Source organism: Chrysoperla carnea, chromosome 1, assembly GCF_905475395.1.
Source record: "Chrysoperla carnea chromosome 1, inChrCarn1.1, whole genome shotgun sequence".
NCBI classification, from domain to species: Eukaryota; Metazoa; Arthropoda; class Insecta; order Neuroptera; family Chrysopidae; genus Chrysoperla; species Chrysoperla carnea.
The window spans coordinates 70617846-70635332 of NC_058337.1; the positions used below are offsets into that span (position 1 = coordinate 70617846).

At 28.4% G+C, this 17487-nt stretch overlaps 1 protein-coding gene and 1 non-coding gene across 2 annotated transcripts in view; one reads left to right on the plus strand and one right to left on the minus strand.

Annotated features, from left to right (window-relative positions):
• The window catches only part of LOC123290543 (PDZ and LIM domain protein Zasp-like), a 110111-nt gene that overhangs the window by 75871 nt on the left and 16753 nt on the right, over positions 1-17487 (plus strand). The window contains exon 2 of the mRNA XM_044870768.1: positions 17247-17398. Within this exon, the coding sequence (XP_044726703.1) occupies positions 17247-17398 (152 nt within the window). The remainder of the gene's footprint in view (positions 1-17246; positions 17399-17487) is intronic.
• On the minus strand, positions 11299-11380 carry Trnas-cga. Its single transcript has one exon. It is a non-coding gene; the product is annotated as a tRNA-Ser (tRNA).

The following is a 17487-nucleotide window of genomic DNA, read 5'->3' on the forward strand; positions in this document are numbered from 1 at the left end:
GCACTTTTACTTGGACAGTGTCCTGTAATAGCCGCAACAACTTTGCTAACAGAGGTCCTTGAAAGTGATATAAGATCCTGCGAACGCCTACCATTGTACTCAGACCAAATCTGCCTTATATGTAGTATCACAAGTACGTTCCTCCCTCCATCTAAGATTGGCCTTTTTTAAGACATCCTCTTTGAGGAGCAACTTGCAGTTCGCAAATGGAACTCCCGGATATTTTTTGGTGCTTGTGTCCGGCAGTATTGTGCCATTTCTAGCAAGCTCGTCGGCTTCACAATTTCCTGGAATGTCTCTGTGTCTCGGTACCCATAGCAGGTTTACATTCATTTGTTCCGCCAACTCATTTAAGGACGCACTACATAAGTGTTCACAAATAAATTATTAATAGGAATATTCATTTTTACTTATATTGTTGGTCTTAAAGACCATGTTTTGACAAAATGTACGTATTACATTTTTTTCGAACTTGCGTATAATTAAAAATTAAATATTATTTAATTTCATTTTCAAGATGAAATCATACACATTACACTGCTTTGTTTACAGTGCATTCATGAAGTTGTAATTTGATTCATTTTTCTTTTAATATAATGTGGTACATGCATATGTTTTAATTAAAACTTAATGTTTGAGACGATTTAATTAATAATGAGGCGCCATTTATATATATAATTACTAGAAGATCTGGTTTAAGTTCTATTGAATTTTATGTAATGTTTGTATCAAAATCAATTTTAATATAATTCAATCCATTGTTGTTCGAAAGTATACTGAAAATCGTTTATAGTATTTAGTTAAGATGGGCGTAGTGATAAAATGTAAACAAATACCGAATAAATTTTGGTAATCAAAAAATTAATTTTGCATAAAATACTTCGCTGTTCATTTAATTACATGTTTTAGGATATTGTATTTTCTGAGATGTTAATATTTCATCCATTAATTTGTTATTTTTATTCAGTAATTGGCACGAAATTAGGTGAGTATTTTCAGTACTCTGAGACTATTTTACAGCTAAACTTACCAAATGTTATGGATTTCTTTCATTGGTAAATATCGATAAGACAAGTGATGTTTATTTACCGTACACAATATTATTTATGGTTGAAATTATTTGTACCTTATTTTCAACTATGGTGATAAATTTTGCTATAACTTTATGAATGTATAGACGCAAAATAAGAATAAAATTTTTGGATATCTGTCCAATTTCGTAATAAAGCTTTATATTTAAAATTGCCTTGGTGCTCGTACACCCTTAGTTCGTGCCTTATTTTAAACTTATTCAGTGTTCAAATTGATCATATTGCTTAAAAACGAACATTTACTCTAAATTGTTGTACAATTCTCTTCCTTTTTGAAGTTAAACCATAAATCTGTTTTGTGTTTTTTTTCCACATGTTTCCAACCAGAAAATGAAAAAATATTATCTTCGAAAGATTCATCTGCTTTGAGCTTTCTCTTCCGTATCCTCTTTGTGTCCTTTTCATATTCTACTATTGCGAGCTTCCACGCTTGTTGTTCATTTCTATTAAAATTTTCCCTTTCTGCAGAAATTATAGACTGTCATTTAAATAACTGTAAAAATGTCAATATTAACGGACTGCAAGTTTTGTTTTATGGATAATCGGCTCCTGTACTTGGAGACAGAAAAAGAAAATTTTCGAACCATTTCTTACGGTATGAGCAGTTAATAAGTCGAATTACCACCGCTAATATGTTACCTATTCGATGGTTCCATATTCTGTGCAAATAAGGGACCATCGGAAAAGTATGGCATGATGATTTTCGTGAATGACAGAAAGAAAATAATAGAATAATTTAAAAAAAATCTTGTAATAAATAAAATAATACCTTTAACAAATTATTTTAAACGTCCATTCTTCGTCATTGTATCCAAGTCTATATAATATACGAGTTTAATATTGATTCTTCTAAAGAACACATCTATAAATATTCTAATAAAAACAGAAGCATTAAAAAAATTGTATTTTTGTCAAGTATGTACCATAAAATTAAAAATTAAACGCCACACTTCCTCTGTGTATAAATGCAGTAAAAATTTAAACTTTGACCTATTAAAAACAAGTTAATTGACGTTAGTAGGATATTTTTAGATAAATATATCAGGAGTAGAACGATTGAAAGAGTTTATAATGCAGATACTTTTATTTTTTTATGTTGACGAAAAATTAATCATTGAGTTCATACGAATACTAATGTAGGTATTTTCCAAATTATTATTTTTTTTATATTTTTGCTTCTTAAAATATATTTTTATAGGTCCAAATTTTTGATTGGCAATATTTAGCTATTAACAGGCAATATTTTACCTAATCGTATCGTGTATGATGGTTGTCTTTTATACGTAAAATATTTTAGGTATCATTGGGAATTTTTTAGAGATATTCAGGGATCATTAAAGGATCTTGTTTAAAGTAGATATAAATCTGGCAAGAGCTATTAATATCTACTATAAACCTGATGAGCCAGGTTTAATGGTGGAAACTATATTTAACAGTTGACGATTGTGTGATTGCCTTTTAAAGGTAAACTATCATTTTTGGATTATCGAGGAATGAAATCTTTAATACAGATGTTTAATTTTGAGTTGACTAATTTTCTCTGGCAAATAATATTTTCCAGTAAATATAAGAAGCAATATTAACTGTTATTAAGTTTTCTATTAATTTTAAACAAGTTTACTGAAGTCTATCGTTCCGCTCGGTATCGGTATATTACTCTGGTTACTCCAACCACGCATGAAATTCCTATATAGGTAAAATAAAGAAAACATTTTGGTTTGTTTTTATCTCGTGTGCATTAACCGACGAAAAACAGAGACGGGAAAACTACCAATCTATGGTCAGATAGATAGGTTTTGTGCGAAAAGATTTTTTCACAACATACAAAATCCCCTAAAAATTTAAATTTTATGGCTACTAAATAATCAGATGAAAATCACGAAAAATTCATTGATTTTTGTATCTGAAGGTTAATTGTATAAAAAATTAAATGAGTTCCTGTGCTGGGTTTTAGATCACTTTCGTTTCTCGTTAAACGTTGAGCTTAACGATAATTTAAATTCGAACCGAATTCGCAAAAATTTTAATGAAATCACGTAGCGATTGATGATCGGCAGATAAATAATTTTCAAAGAAAATAAGTGAGTTACTCCTCATAATCCAACGTAATAAATCAAGCATTCTAATTAGCTTCGTTTCTTGGCGAAGTGGAGGTTTTATTTTACAGTAGTTGATTTCATCGACAATTACATATTGCGTTATCACTCCATTGGATTCTTATAGCAAGTATTGTATGGCAGGGTCGATAAATAGCAACAGCTAAAGCCATCTAAGTCGCCATATTCTGAACTTTTTTCAACTTCTATTTTATTGTATGTATAGAACTCGTATACAAAGATATCAGGATCTTCTATTGGTCCTTGTTTTATCCAAAATCGACCGATTCCACAGTAATCATTACTAAATAAATCTCCAGGTAAAATAAAATTCTGTTAAAATAGCATAACGTAAGCAATCGATTCGACATTTTTATTCGAAAAGATTTTACACCGCATCGTTTATTTTGTGTATAGAGGTAAACAGAACACAGTACTTTAAAAAGATAAAAAAAACTACTTCATACCCAATATTACACATTACGTAAGTAACATTAATTAGGGCAAGAATATCAAAATTTATTTGACACTTAAAAAATTAAAAAAAAAAGTATCTGGTTCTTTACCACCACGTCCGTCTTATCTAAAATTAAATTTGTTAATTAAATTTGATTAAATAGTTTTGTATTTAACATCACTTGTGTGACTCTCGTAGTCTAAAAATATGAATCTCTAAACACATAACATTATTAACATAATTAATTCTGACCCAATTTAATGTAGATAATGTTATACAGATACATTGGGATAACCGTAATTATACCATTAAGTCCATGTTTTTGGGGTTCAAAATGAGTATTGATATTTCTCCTATTCTCAAACTTTCTGATGTGTCTATATTACAAAATCAATATCTAAGGAATTTCCCAAAAAACCTGAATGACTCGGTATTTTTTGAGTTAAAAAGACACAAATTTACCACTAATATAAGAATCGTTTAAAATGTCTCCATGCAAATGTAAATTTGAATATCCCGGTAATGTGTTTTCTTTCGTTAACTACGATATACACCAATAGATCTCAGGAAGAGTCATATTTTGCAATGTATGTTTCAGTTTTTCTTAAAAACACGGATAAAACGTCGTTTTTAAAATTGAAACCTAGGTAGATCGACTTTTCGCCCCAAGAAACCCCAGCATACTCATTTTCATATATATATATATATATATATATATATATATATATATATATATATATATATATATATATATATATATATATATATATATATATATATATATATATATATATATATATATATATATATATATATATATATATAAAATATATACAAGAATTGCCCGTTTAAATATATAAGATAAGCAAACTGATCTTAGACTGTATAAGCAAAGTAAGAAAACTATAAAATCCCCTACCCCAAATGATTAGACAAAGGAATTTTTTGTTTTATAAATTAAAAAATATGAAAAATAAAATCTACATTATTTTTTAAATTAGAGTAAAATCAGAGAATTAGGAATCATTTATTGTCTAGGAACTCCGTATCCTATATTTAAGTTAATTTTGAATATATTATTTTATATTAGAAATTTTTTGTATCTTGCGTAAGATAGAAAACTTAGGTATACCTAAGCTTCTTTTGTCAGCAAAAGTAAGAAAAATTTGAGAAATGAAGACGAATATTACTTAATATATATCTAACGAATATATCTAACGTAAATTTAATTTAATATTTTTCTGTATATCTACGTGAGTTTGAACACAATAAACATTTGTGACGTCACATAACACAAAAATAAGATTCTCTACGAATTAGTAATTCTGACCTAATTTTACAGTGATTTTTTATTTGTTTAAAATAAATATTATAAGAATTTAGGACGCAATCAATTTCGTGTTCTTAATTCAACAATCTTATTTTGCTCAGTGTACTGAATAGAATTATAATAGTTTTATTGTTCTGATGCTTAACACAGTTTATAATTTTTCTTAACAAAAATTTAAATTTTACATAAAAAAGACCTGTTGAGAAATTTACACAATAGCTTTTTTACCAAAAATTGTACTTTCTGTACATGTTTTGATTAGTTTTTAACTCTCCACACCCTTTTTTCTCTCTGGGAGCAAAATCATTTTTAAACTAGTTCTTATTCATAAAAAAAAAGTTTTGGTACGTCATCTTAGCAGATACAGCATCCAATTTTTGATTTTCAAATGGACCAGTATATTTTTTTACAAATTTTAAAAGTACTTGGCCTACTGTAAACAACGAAAATAATTTTTTCAAAATCCCGAAGAAGATGTCACAGGGGTCATGCCCCCCCCCCCCAAAACAGCCCGCATTTCAAAAAAAAGAGCTGAATCAATATTTTACAAACCGAAAAACAAAAAAAAAATTTTGTTTATTTGGTTTTTTTGTTATTTTATTGAAAAACAAAAATGACAAAAATCCTATGAACCCCCCCCCCCCTAAAAAAATTTCTAGATCCGCGCCTGTCATGGTATTGTGGAACTAAACGTAAAATATTGCAGTGCAAAATTTTGGAGTGAAATTTTCGTTTTTTAAAAATCTGCCAAAATTTCAACTTGAATCTTGAAATATTTTGGTGATATTGAACATCGAACACAGGATACTCTTCTAGACAATGAAATATTGGAGTTTTTATTATGAAAATAATTATTATCTTTTTTCCCACATAAATTATTGGTGATTATGAACTTTGAAGTAATTTAAAAGTAATTTTTTTTATTATTTTTGAATAAATCTTTCAAGTTGAAGGACATATTCACTGTCTGAAAACCATTGTTTGTCCTAGACACTACAAAATATTCAGTTTGGAGCAGAATCGTCCTTTAAAGCAACTTAAAAATGAATTATTAGTAGCAATAATTTTTAACCTGATTAATAGTAAATTAATTAATAAATATAAACTTTTTCGCCAGATTTGGATTTTCAAAATAGTTTCACCAATATCGGGATGAATTTTCAAATTATACTTTTTATGGACTATCTTATTGGATTTTCTCAACTTTTCACGTAAACTGGCACGCTATTACAGTTTTAAACACTGCGACCTGATAATCAATTTTGTAAGGTATATCGCATCAATGCGAATAAAATTCAATAGAGTATGTCACATTCTTGTCTTCATATATATGAACACAAATCTGCAATAATCCATTTGTTAAGCTTAAAATCATTTGTTAATTATATTTTTTATATAAACAAAATGAACTAAAGAAAATAAAACTATTGTGTTATACTTAATTTGTTACAAATAATTATTTCGTAGTAATTTTATTTTTACAGTTATTATAAAATACAATTGTTTTTAAATACCTAATCCATTTTGTTCTTTTAACTGTTTGGTAACAAACTGTTATATTTAAAAAAAAAAATTAGAATGAACTCCACACAACCTCTATAAGCAGGTTGCAGAATTTATTTTGGATTTTTTTTCACTGTTTTTTATTTTAAAAATCGGAATGGTGGAGGTGCAAGGAAGGCTTGTGTTTATATAGTTTTTAATAAATAGCTTTAATAAATGTAATATTATTTTAACTCCTATGTAAATTTTTATCAAGAACACGTCGAATCGATTGTAGGGACCAAAAAAAATTATTCCTATAATAAAACTAGCTGGGAACTACCCGCTTTGCTGGGCTACATCCCCACTTGCACCCCAACAGTTAGATAACAGTTTTGTAATGTACACGTCATGCTCTTTTATTTGATGCCCCACTTAGGTATATTTGTAAATATTCGATAATTACTTCCCACTTTCTCGCTACACCTTTCTACCCTCCGAAATGTAGATAAAAACAATAGATCTTTGAAGCTGGTTGTATATCCTGTCAATATTTGATCTTAATCGATGCACAACTTTTTTAGTTTTTGAAGCATATCCCTTTCAACCCCTATTTCAACCCCTTACTCTACTATAATATGGATGTATTATACATAAAAACCTTCCTCTTGAATTACTCTATTTATTAAAAAAAACGGGACATAGGGACATAGGGACATAGGGACAGAGAAAGCGACTTTGTTTTATACTATGTATTGATGATATTTACATTTAAAAGTTTTTTGCAATAAATATTATTATGACAATTCATAGTATACCAAAGAGTTTATACAACTAGAGAACGTCAGGGCCCAAAACTTACGATATGATGAATAAGAAAGAAGACTGTCAGTGAGTTACCCTGTGTCTTTGCCTAATCGATATGTCATTGGCTACATATTGTTTACATTATTGCTGTTAAGTTAATAGTTAAAAAACGATTTATGGAATATTAATTAATACATTAAAAGTTATTCAAAAAATAGAAACGCCAATTTCATTTTTTCAGTTTTTTTTTTTTTTTTTTAATATCTATATCTTTATAATTTATAGCCCATGTGTTATTCTGACGTATGAGCTATATTGCTGTACAGTTTCATTAAAAATCATTCGCTAGTTTTTGCGTGAAAGCGTAACAAACAAACATCCTTACATTCATTTATAATATATAGGGATTAATATTAACGCGTGTCTTTAATATTTTTAAACTATAATGTATATATTTTTAAACTATAAGTGCTTGTCATCGCGTAGATTGAAGGCCACCTTTATGATAACTTTATGTTAGTGTTTATATGGAGGTAAATTATTTATTTTATCCAAAAATATCAAAAGGTTAACTCTTAATGGTTTTCGTTAACTTGATTATATTTAAGTGTCATTAAAAATAATTAATATTTGTTTATTGTTATGGAATTTTAACAACATTTATTTATATTTTTATGTAATAAATATAATTTTATAAATTATAAATACGTAGGTAATATACTTATAAAATATAATTTACAATAAAAATAATTCTAGGAGTTAATTATTGTGAAATTATGAAATTATTTTTTTCAAAGAATATTTTGTGTTTTTAGTAAAATATTTTTTATAAGAATTCTAACTGTAACTAATTAAGCGCACTTAAGTAATTTTCTTATAATTAAATGCGCTATCAATGAATGCTTTTATAAAAAAATAAAAGTGTTTAAAATTAAATAACAAGAAATTATAGACATACATTATGAAGTTAGATAAATTCGCCAAGAAATAGAAATAAGAATTCGATAAATTCGCCAAAAGAGGAAGGTGAGATGAAAATAGGGAACAATACTAAATCTAATTGTTATTTACAAATGTTTTCAATTAATCTTATAAGAAACAATTTGGTAATTCGGGTGTGAAACAACAACGTCCAGCAAATGGATGAGAGTCGAGTAAGCCGTAAGCCTAAGCTGCTCTAAGCAGAAAGCTTGCGAGCTCCAATTCCCCCCTGCGGAAGATTATTTTTAAAAACCTGTAATTAAATGGACAAGATAGAAGAGTATTTACCTGGTTCGAGCTGATAGACAGGAAGAAAGCTTGCGATACATTATTTACTATAAAATGTAATTCACTTCATTTGACACTCGACCAAGAATGAAATTTTACCTCGAAAAGAATTTAAATTTAAGAAAATACATTAACATCTCTACAACGATTGCCTTTCTGCATTTATTTATGATGAAATGTAGGTTAAGATATTTTTATAAGTTTTCTTCTAAATAAAAATATTAAATTATGTCTCAAAAATACCGATTGACATCGTAGGGCGTTTTTATACCGTGTATATATGAAATATACATAGTATATTAAGTTTAGTCCCAAGTTTGTAACGCTTAAAAATATTGATGCTACAAAAAAATTTTGATATAGGTGTTCATAGAATCACCTAATAAGTCCATTTCCGGTTGTCCGTCCGTCCGTCCGTCTGTGAACACGATAGCTCAAAAACGAAAAAAGATATCGAGCTGAAATTTTTATAGCGTGCTGAGGACGTAAAAAGTGAGGTCAAGTTCGGAAATGAGCAACATAGGTCAATTGGGTCTTGGGTCCGTAAGACCCATCTTGTAAACCGTTAGAGATCCAACCAGTCAATTGTTTGTTTTCACTTGTTTTACTAACAAAGTGGAGCAATGGATGAAAGGAACTCGTTGGCTTCTCAAAAAACAATGTTTGGTAAACATTTTGAAACCTATCTCTTAAAACTTGTATCCTATCTCTTAAAATAAGAAGCACAAAATTCTGAAGAGAGAAAATGATAAAATACATTTTTAAAATTTAATATACCAATGATGTAAGAAACTTTTCTGTTTGTACTGTAATACATTACGTAAAAATAAAAAATGAAAATATTCTAATAAAATTTATTTAACACGTATTCTAAAATACAAAGTTTCGTTGCCAAATTATCTAATAAGCAAATAATTAACGTATGTTAACTATAGTAGTAAATTAAATGAACTTGGCAAAGAATTTATTTATTATACATTAACATTTAGTAAATATAAATTTAACCCATCATACAAAACGATACGGTATGTTTCATACATATAATCTAATTACCTTAACATATAGAAAAATAACCTTAAATAATTATCTTAAATTTATTAGACCGAAACAATAATTTTCATTCATTAAACTTACATTGATTTGTCAAAAAATATGTAATTTGCTTACCCTTTCACTTAAGTTTTGATGTTAAAACTTTTGACTCTACTACTAGAAAATGATTATTATATATCCAAAATCATCAGTTATTTATTGGATAATTATAGATATTCCGGGAAAATCCGCCATTGAGCAAGTTAATTTTCGCATAGAAAATTTTTGCATGATTTCGTTTAAAACATGATCCTGAACGTAAAAGTGCAGGTTTTCGGTTGGTAACCCGGTAGGATGTTGTTTAAACTATTTTTTTTTAACAAATTAGTAATATTAACCGAATTGCTTCAAAAATTTCATATAATTAGGGGTCAAAATTAACCAAAAATATTCTTAAACATTTTTCTTTAAACCCTCCAGTTTTCGAGTGAAAAATTTACAAAAAATTTGCAAAATAGGGATTTTTACGATTTTCATTCTTCAAAAATTCTATGAAAAATCAGATTTTTAATGTATAAAATGTCTATTTGCTTGATTATTAATTGTTAAGAGAAAGCGCAAAAAACCATCCAACAATAAAGATTTTCTGTTCTATACATGCTAGAAAGATGAGATTTTCACCAATCTACTGAAAATAAATTTTACTCCCTTCTTCCCTCCAATTCACAGTTTCGGGGGTAATGTTTTTTGAAATAATATAAAAATTACAGTTTAGCTATTTAACATATCAAGTTTTAAAAACCATGAAATTTGCTAGTTTATTTTCACTTTCGTTTAAACTCCTACGCTCATTCGACTTTGACGTACCTTGCTTAATTTATCTAAATCGATCTTAAATCAATATACCTACACGATATTTTAATCAGAGGACCTTAAAAAATAAAAATTTGTTTTTTATCTAATTTTCAGGTGAAAAATATTGTCCCTACATCCTTGGCTGAGCTAATAATTTTTTCTAGGATGAGCAGCTGGTTAACCGCTTCCAGTAGATTTTCAGTGCCCAGCTACCTAAGCTAAAACTTTTGTAAGGATTTTAACTTTCAAAATGCGTTTTTGTTTATTCTAAAATATCAAATTTTCAAAATAAAATATTGCTTCAAAATCGAAAATCTGATCAGAAATTTCAAAAAAATTACCTAGCTTATTTTTCAGTTTTGTTGCACTGCTTAACTAAATCAAGCAAAAACTTCATTTATTTAAGGGATGTTAAAAAAAAAATTTAAGTTTTTGAATATCAACATTTTATCTGTTGATATAAGCATGTAAATTAAACAATTTTACATCCTCTTCGACATTTTAATGAAAAATTCGATTTTCAATTGATTGTATACTTTATAGGGTTGATGAATCTATAATTACAATGCTTGATATCCTTTGTTTCTGATGAGTAAAAACTTCAAGCTGTATATTTTTTAATTTTCGAACCTTCGAATAGTGGCTAATGGCCACCTTTGCTCCCCGCCTCCTAGCTACGCCCACCTATCTAATAATCTACATTACTATACGTAGTACCTAAAAGACAATGAACTTATTACCTATGTTGAAATAGGAATTCATACGAATGCCTAAATCAATATTATTGTTATTGGTATTAAGTTTAAAAAAAAGTAAAAAAATTAAACAATTTAAGGTACATAAAAATTGAACATGATTAATTCTTTAAAAAAATTCTACCGCAGCCGGTAGGATTCGAACCTACGCTCCCAGAGGGAATCTGATTTCGAGTCAGACGCCTTAACCACTCGGCCACGACTGCACATGTACCTACGCAGCAAAAATGTGAAACACATTTCATACAGTTCAATAAGAGCATTTCAATAATATTTTATGTAAAAAGTCTTTATATTTTTTTTTTTAATAAAATATTATTATTCTATATAACTGAGAATCCATAAAAGGATCGTGACATCATATTGTGTGTATATGCGTCGAGACGCTGACCGTCGCAATATGAAATGTAATATATTAATAATAACTATATAACATATACATATTATGCGAATTGTACATATTTATTTTATTTTTATAATTTTTCACTGTTGAAAATATTTAAAGAAAAATTATTTATAACAAACTAACAGTTGACGAAATCGATTTGTTTAATCATATACTTGATGCAATGGACCTGCGTAAAAAAATACTGCCAAATTGGCTAAAAATAGAGGTTGATAATATTAACGTCTTTCTGACCAATAATTCTCACGGTCACAAGAAAATAAAATGACAGATTTTCAAATTACAAATATTTAAACTTTATTTTTGTTTCGAAATAAAAAAAAAGTAATTTGTAGCTCATATCTCTCAAGCTATTAAGCTCTAAGGGATGAAAACTTTTATTGTTGTTGGTTTTACAATGGTTACATGGTTTTACAAAGACAAAAAAATATCTCTAAATCCCCCCCCCCCGTGTGGAAGGCTCTATTCTGCAATTTTCTTTACAAATAATATAAGAAAGGAAATTTTTACAAAATTTCAAAAACATGTTTTTATTCAATTCAATTTTAGTCAATTTTATGTAGGCTTACTGTAGTATTTAGGCTTAGATTCGTGGACGAAAAAAACGAAAAAGGGATTCACAATTTCAAACCCACTTAGTTTTCAATTCTGTAAATAATGAAAAAAAGTTAGAAATATGTAATGTTAAAATAAGGCGCTATTTATGTGTTTAGAGTGGTATTTAATTTTTAAATCCACCCGGGTAGTTGATACAATACCTTAAGGTTAATACCAATATTTTAGTGATATGTCTTATTTTATGTTATTTTAAAAAATATTTAATAATAACAGTATTTTATAACATTATTTATGCATATTGTATTGATATTTTTTTTAATTCAGTGAAGGTTAAAATAATAAGATTTAAATTATTACCTACTACTTATAAAAGTATCTATAAAAATTGAAATTCCCGCATTTTCAAATCAAATTTTCTATTATAAAAAATTGAAAAATATATTTATTTTCAAGTTTACATGTCAAGTGAAATTTTTTTTTACCGTATGGTGTGAATAAAGTAATTGATAATGGAATCAGATTCATCATCTACCTCAACTCCTTCAACTCTAAAATCCACAATAACTGAACCTGAAGTAATAAGTGACGCTGAAGAAATATTTGATGCAGTCAATCAACTAATTGAGTTATATTTTACATCAAATGTAAATAATGAATCACCAACAGAATTTTTACAATCACAAAATGTGGGTCGACAGATTGTTGCTGAAATATTTGTTGCAGCAATGTACCGTGAAAAGTTTTTAACAAGATTAGCAAGACGTTTCAAATTTAAAAAAGAAAACACTTTGACCATACCATATTTATGTTTCCATTTGTATATGTTCGAATTGGACATGGATAGTTTACCAGATATTTTAGAAGCCACGTCAAAATGGTCAGCATTGCGTGCACAAAAAATACTTTTTTTTCTTTTAGATAAAGATTCCTTCTTAGAATTAGGTGGGTGCAACACAAACATTTTGACAGTATAATACAGTCAAACTCCGCATACTAGGCCTTAAAATAAAGCAGGCAATCAAATAAATTCATACATTAATTTTTGATACAATAAATTTATATTTCATTTTTTTTTTTGCACACACATCCTTAGAAAATTTTTATATTATTTTGAATATATTTAATAAGGTATACCTTTAATAATTACAGTAATCCGCACCTACAGTAGTTTGACACCTCCAATAATCCGACACCCTAAATCTGCACTTTCCACCTTTTTTTAGTGCTCGTAAATCTATCTGGGAGTCCTTTGGCAAATTTTTTTTAATGTCCAATTAAAAAAATTTAAACCAACATTACCTATCCCTCTTTTTCTCCCTAGTATGGTTCAGACAAATTAGGAATTTTGTTCGTTAAATTCTAAGGGGCCAATTCTAAAGCTTAAGTTTTTAATTTTTAAAAAGGATCGTATCAAAGAAAATCTACAAATAATATATTCCTAGTTTGTATTAGATTAGGATGGCGTACTCTTTTCCCGGATAATTTTAGAGAGTCCAACCTTGAAAAAACAAAGCACGTTTTTAAAACACACACTTTAATTTAACATGGTTCTATCTTGTAATTCTGCTTTAAAAAAACTTATATTTAGTAAAATTATAAATTCGAATCAATTAAATTGAAGTTCCCACACTTTGAAGTTTCCAAAATTGGCCTCTCTCTAAAATAACACGGGTATATATGCAAACTTTATTTTTCCAAATACATGGTTTTAGTGTGTATTGCAAATCAAATTTACGACAATGATTACGTCTCAAAACGAATAGTTACTCCTGTGATAGAGAATAAAGCATTATTGCAATATATGCATGATACTATAGACAAGCGTTTAAAATCACGTAATATCCGACCACCAGTTCATGTAACACGTCCTAAATCACCAGAATGCTTACGCCGCTCAAAGATGGTTGCTCCAATTAAAGCCCCGCCACCAACACCACACTTAATGGAAGTGGCACAACCGAGTGTTGGAAAAGTTCCATTGACAACATTTAAAGAAGATCCAAAAGTTAAAGAGGCACTTGAAATGGCCAAAGCACAAAATCATGATAATGCTAAAAAGTTGTTGGATGAAGCACAGAAGAAAGTTTTTAAATGTGCTTCACGACCAAAGAAATCTAGAACGATTGTCGAAAAAGTTTGTGAAGTGCGTAAAATTCTAGCAAAGCCTGTTAATACTAAAATTCTCAAAAGGTAACTTTCTGTTATTCTTATCCAATAAAATACATAACCAATTGGGTCCTGTGTCATTACTGTGATTTTTTTCAAACCGCCCACAAAATGTTCTTCGAATAGTTTCGATGAAAAGTCACACGACCACAAATTTTTTAAACGAGTAGTTTTCGAATTACGGACGATCAAAGCCACACAAAAATTTATAGAGTTATACGTATTTATTAACGACAGTGTTCTCTGGCGGGCAACAAAATTGCAAACTTTATTCAAATTAAATCAAAATTGAAAAAGAAAAACAATAGGATATAATAAAGTTATGAAATGAAATCAATCCTCACTGAAATACAAATTTAACACTTAATTTTTTCAACAGTCAAGTTTCTGTCAAACAAACTGCGGCAACCACGTTGCGTGATGCTGAACATGTAGTTTCCAAATACCAAAAAGAAGTTGACAGATTAGAAAATTTAATGAGCGGTGCATTTGATCACGCACATTTAGAAGCATTGGAAGCACAGATACGCCAGGAGCAATATGAAGCGGAAGTAAAAGAAATTGAACGAAAACATTTGGAGGGATTATTGACTAGAGAAGAGGCTGCTATTGCTAAAATAAATGTAATCAAATTAAATAAATGTAAAGCAGAACAAATTAAGAAAGAAAAGGAAAAATTATTAGAAGAATTCGAGAAATGGAAGGAAGAGCAACGTGAAATTAACCAATCTAAAGTCGAAAAAGTTATTGAAATAGAGTTGGCATCACGGGAAGCGATCAAATTATTAGCGGAAAAGAAACTTGAAAATGCTAAAATGATTGATGAAGAATCTAAAAAGAATACTCTGTTAATTGAGCAACAACGTCAAGAAGAATTAAATCGTAAAATGGAATTGGTTGCCGAAATTCGAGCATTACAAGTATGCTCTATTTCTAAAATAATACCTACATAGGGTTTGACATTAGGGTTTTTTCTAAAAATATATAACAAGTTTTAGCCATTGAGACTTTTAAGTAGTTGACACTTAAAAGTTAAAGCACGAAAATCTATTGTAACACTATAATTAATAGCTAATGCAATTACACTAATAATTTAAATATTAACGCCATACAGTGTATAATAAACATTAATTAATATCTACCGGCAACTTTTTTTGAACAGTAGTTCACTTTTTAATAGAACAGAATAATACAGCTCAAAGTATGCGAGTAAAATTCTTAAAATGATTTTAAGTTGTCAACACCTTAGTTTCAATCTGGAAGATTCAAATTTGTTTGTCGTATAAATATATAGGTGGTAGACTTAAAGAAAATAAACTAATTGTTTTTACCAAAATTATGTTTGCCTATAGGAAAAGGTCATGCGCAATTAACAAATTTTTCTTATTCTTAGAGCCTTCGAAATACATTAGAAATACCAAAATTCGATCCTACAGAATGTTCAAATATTGGATTATTATGTGAAATGTCCTTGACTGAATTACAAGAACGTTTATGCATGATTCGAGTGAAACTAGTTGAAGAAATTGAAGATCGTCGTAAAAAAATTCAAGTACAAAAGCAACAACGTAATAAATTAATAGAAGATGCAAAGACATTAGTTGCTAACGATCGTGCGAAAATGGCAACAAAACCATCATTACCAAAAGTTCCAATTTGTATACCACCAACTAAAAAGCCCAATGTTAGAAACAAAGTAAAATCGGATATTGATGAGTTGCGTGCAAAATTAATTGAAAAACGTGATTTACGTATGAAACTTGTAAATAATATGAACAGTCCATGTGTTAATACATAAAAGCTTTTATTTAAATAAAAATAAATATAATCATTTCTTATAATTTTTGTTTGCCTTTTACCCACCTACAAAGAGATTTCATCTGTTTCAACTCGATTTCGAAAACTATAGCCCTCCAATTGACTTTAATATTCTGTATCTATTTTCCAGTGCACTTATAGTGAATAGAATACATACTTTGATACTATCTATTGTTTATGCACTAGAGTCACCAAAAGTCCCTTGCAGTATCATCTAGGATGGAACAGAGAATTTATTATTATTTTGAAGCAAATCGGAGGTTTTGATTTTTAGAAGTTCACCCAATGTGTTTGACTAGCCTATTTATAACAAATTTTATTTATTCTATATTACTCCGATTGAAATAAACAAACATTACGTCCACAAACCTTTCTAGTTTTTTGGTGAACTACCAATAAATATTAGATTATAATTGAAATTGAGTAAAAGAAGCTATTACAATAAAACGCTCCTTTCTAGTTTATTCAAATTAAGATGAGCATTTCGTCTGTATCATGACTTGTTAAAATGTATCCTCTTTAGGAGTCACAATAAAAATATTTATCTAAAGTTTATAATTCAACTGCATTTTGTTAAAATATATCCCCTTAAGGACCCACAATAAAAATATTTAGCTATATTAAATGTTAAATGCATAATACAGCCCACAGAAATGCTCATCTTAATTTGAGTATAATTCAACTAGCTAGACTGATTTCGATTGCTTTGGCAATCATCTTAATGTATAGCATTAAAAACACTTAAAACAGAGGATTATTCGGGATTAATCTTGTGAGAATTATCTATCAGCATTATTGAAATAATGTGAACTCTAGAAATAATGTTTTGTAATTTATATTGATTTTAATTCGTGACACAAGAACTAGAGTTGGTTTATTTTATGTTGGACCTTACAAAAAAAAAAAATAATAATACATATACACATATGTATAATTATTTGTTCTCTTTGTTTGTAAAGTCCCACATAAGATAAATCAACTCTAATATAACTGTTCAAATATGCAGAGTTTAAAATTTGAATCATTTTTGTTGTTTTGCCATCCTTTTCAATTCATCTTCCTAGCTGATTTTAATTTAGAAGCTAATTCTTCCAACACTGATAAAAATTTTTTTTTCCTTTTAGGTGAATGGCAATTCAATCGCAGAACGTGCTGGTCTTCAAGCTGGCGATGCTGTTCTTCGAGTAAATAGCTCAGACGTGTTTAATTTAAGACACAAAGAGGCACAAGATACAATTGTTCGTGCTGGTCCAAATTTCGAAATAACTGTACAAAGGTAGGTTTATTCTCAGTTAAATTTTATCTTTAGCAACTGTTCGAATAACACTGGGGAAATTTCATAATTTTTTTTTTTTTTTTAATAAA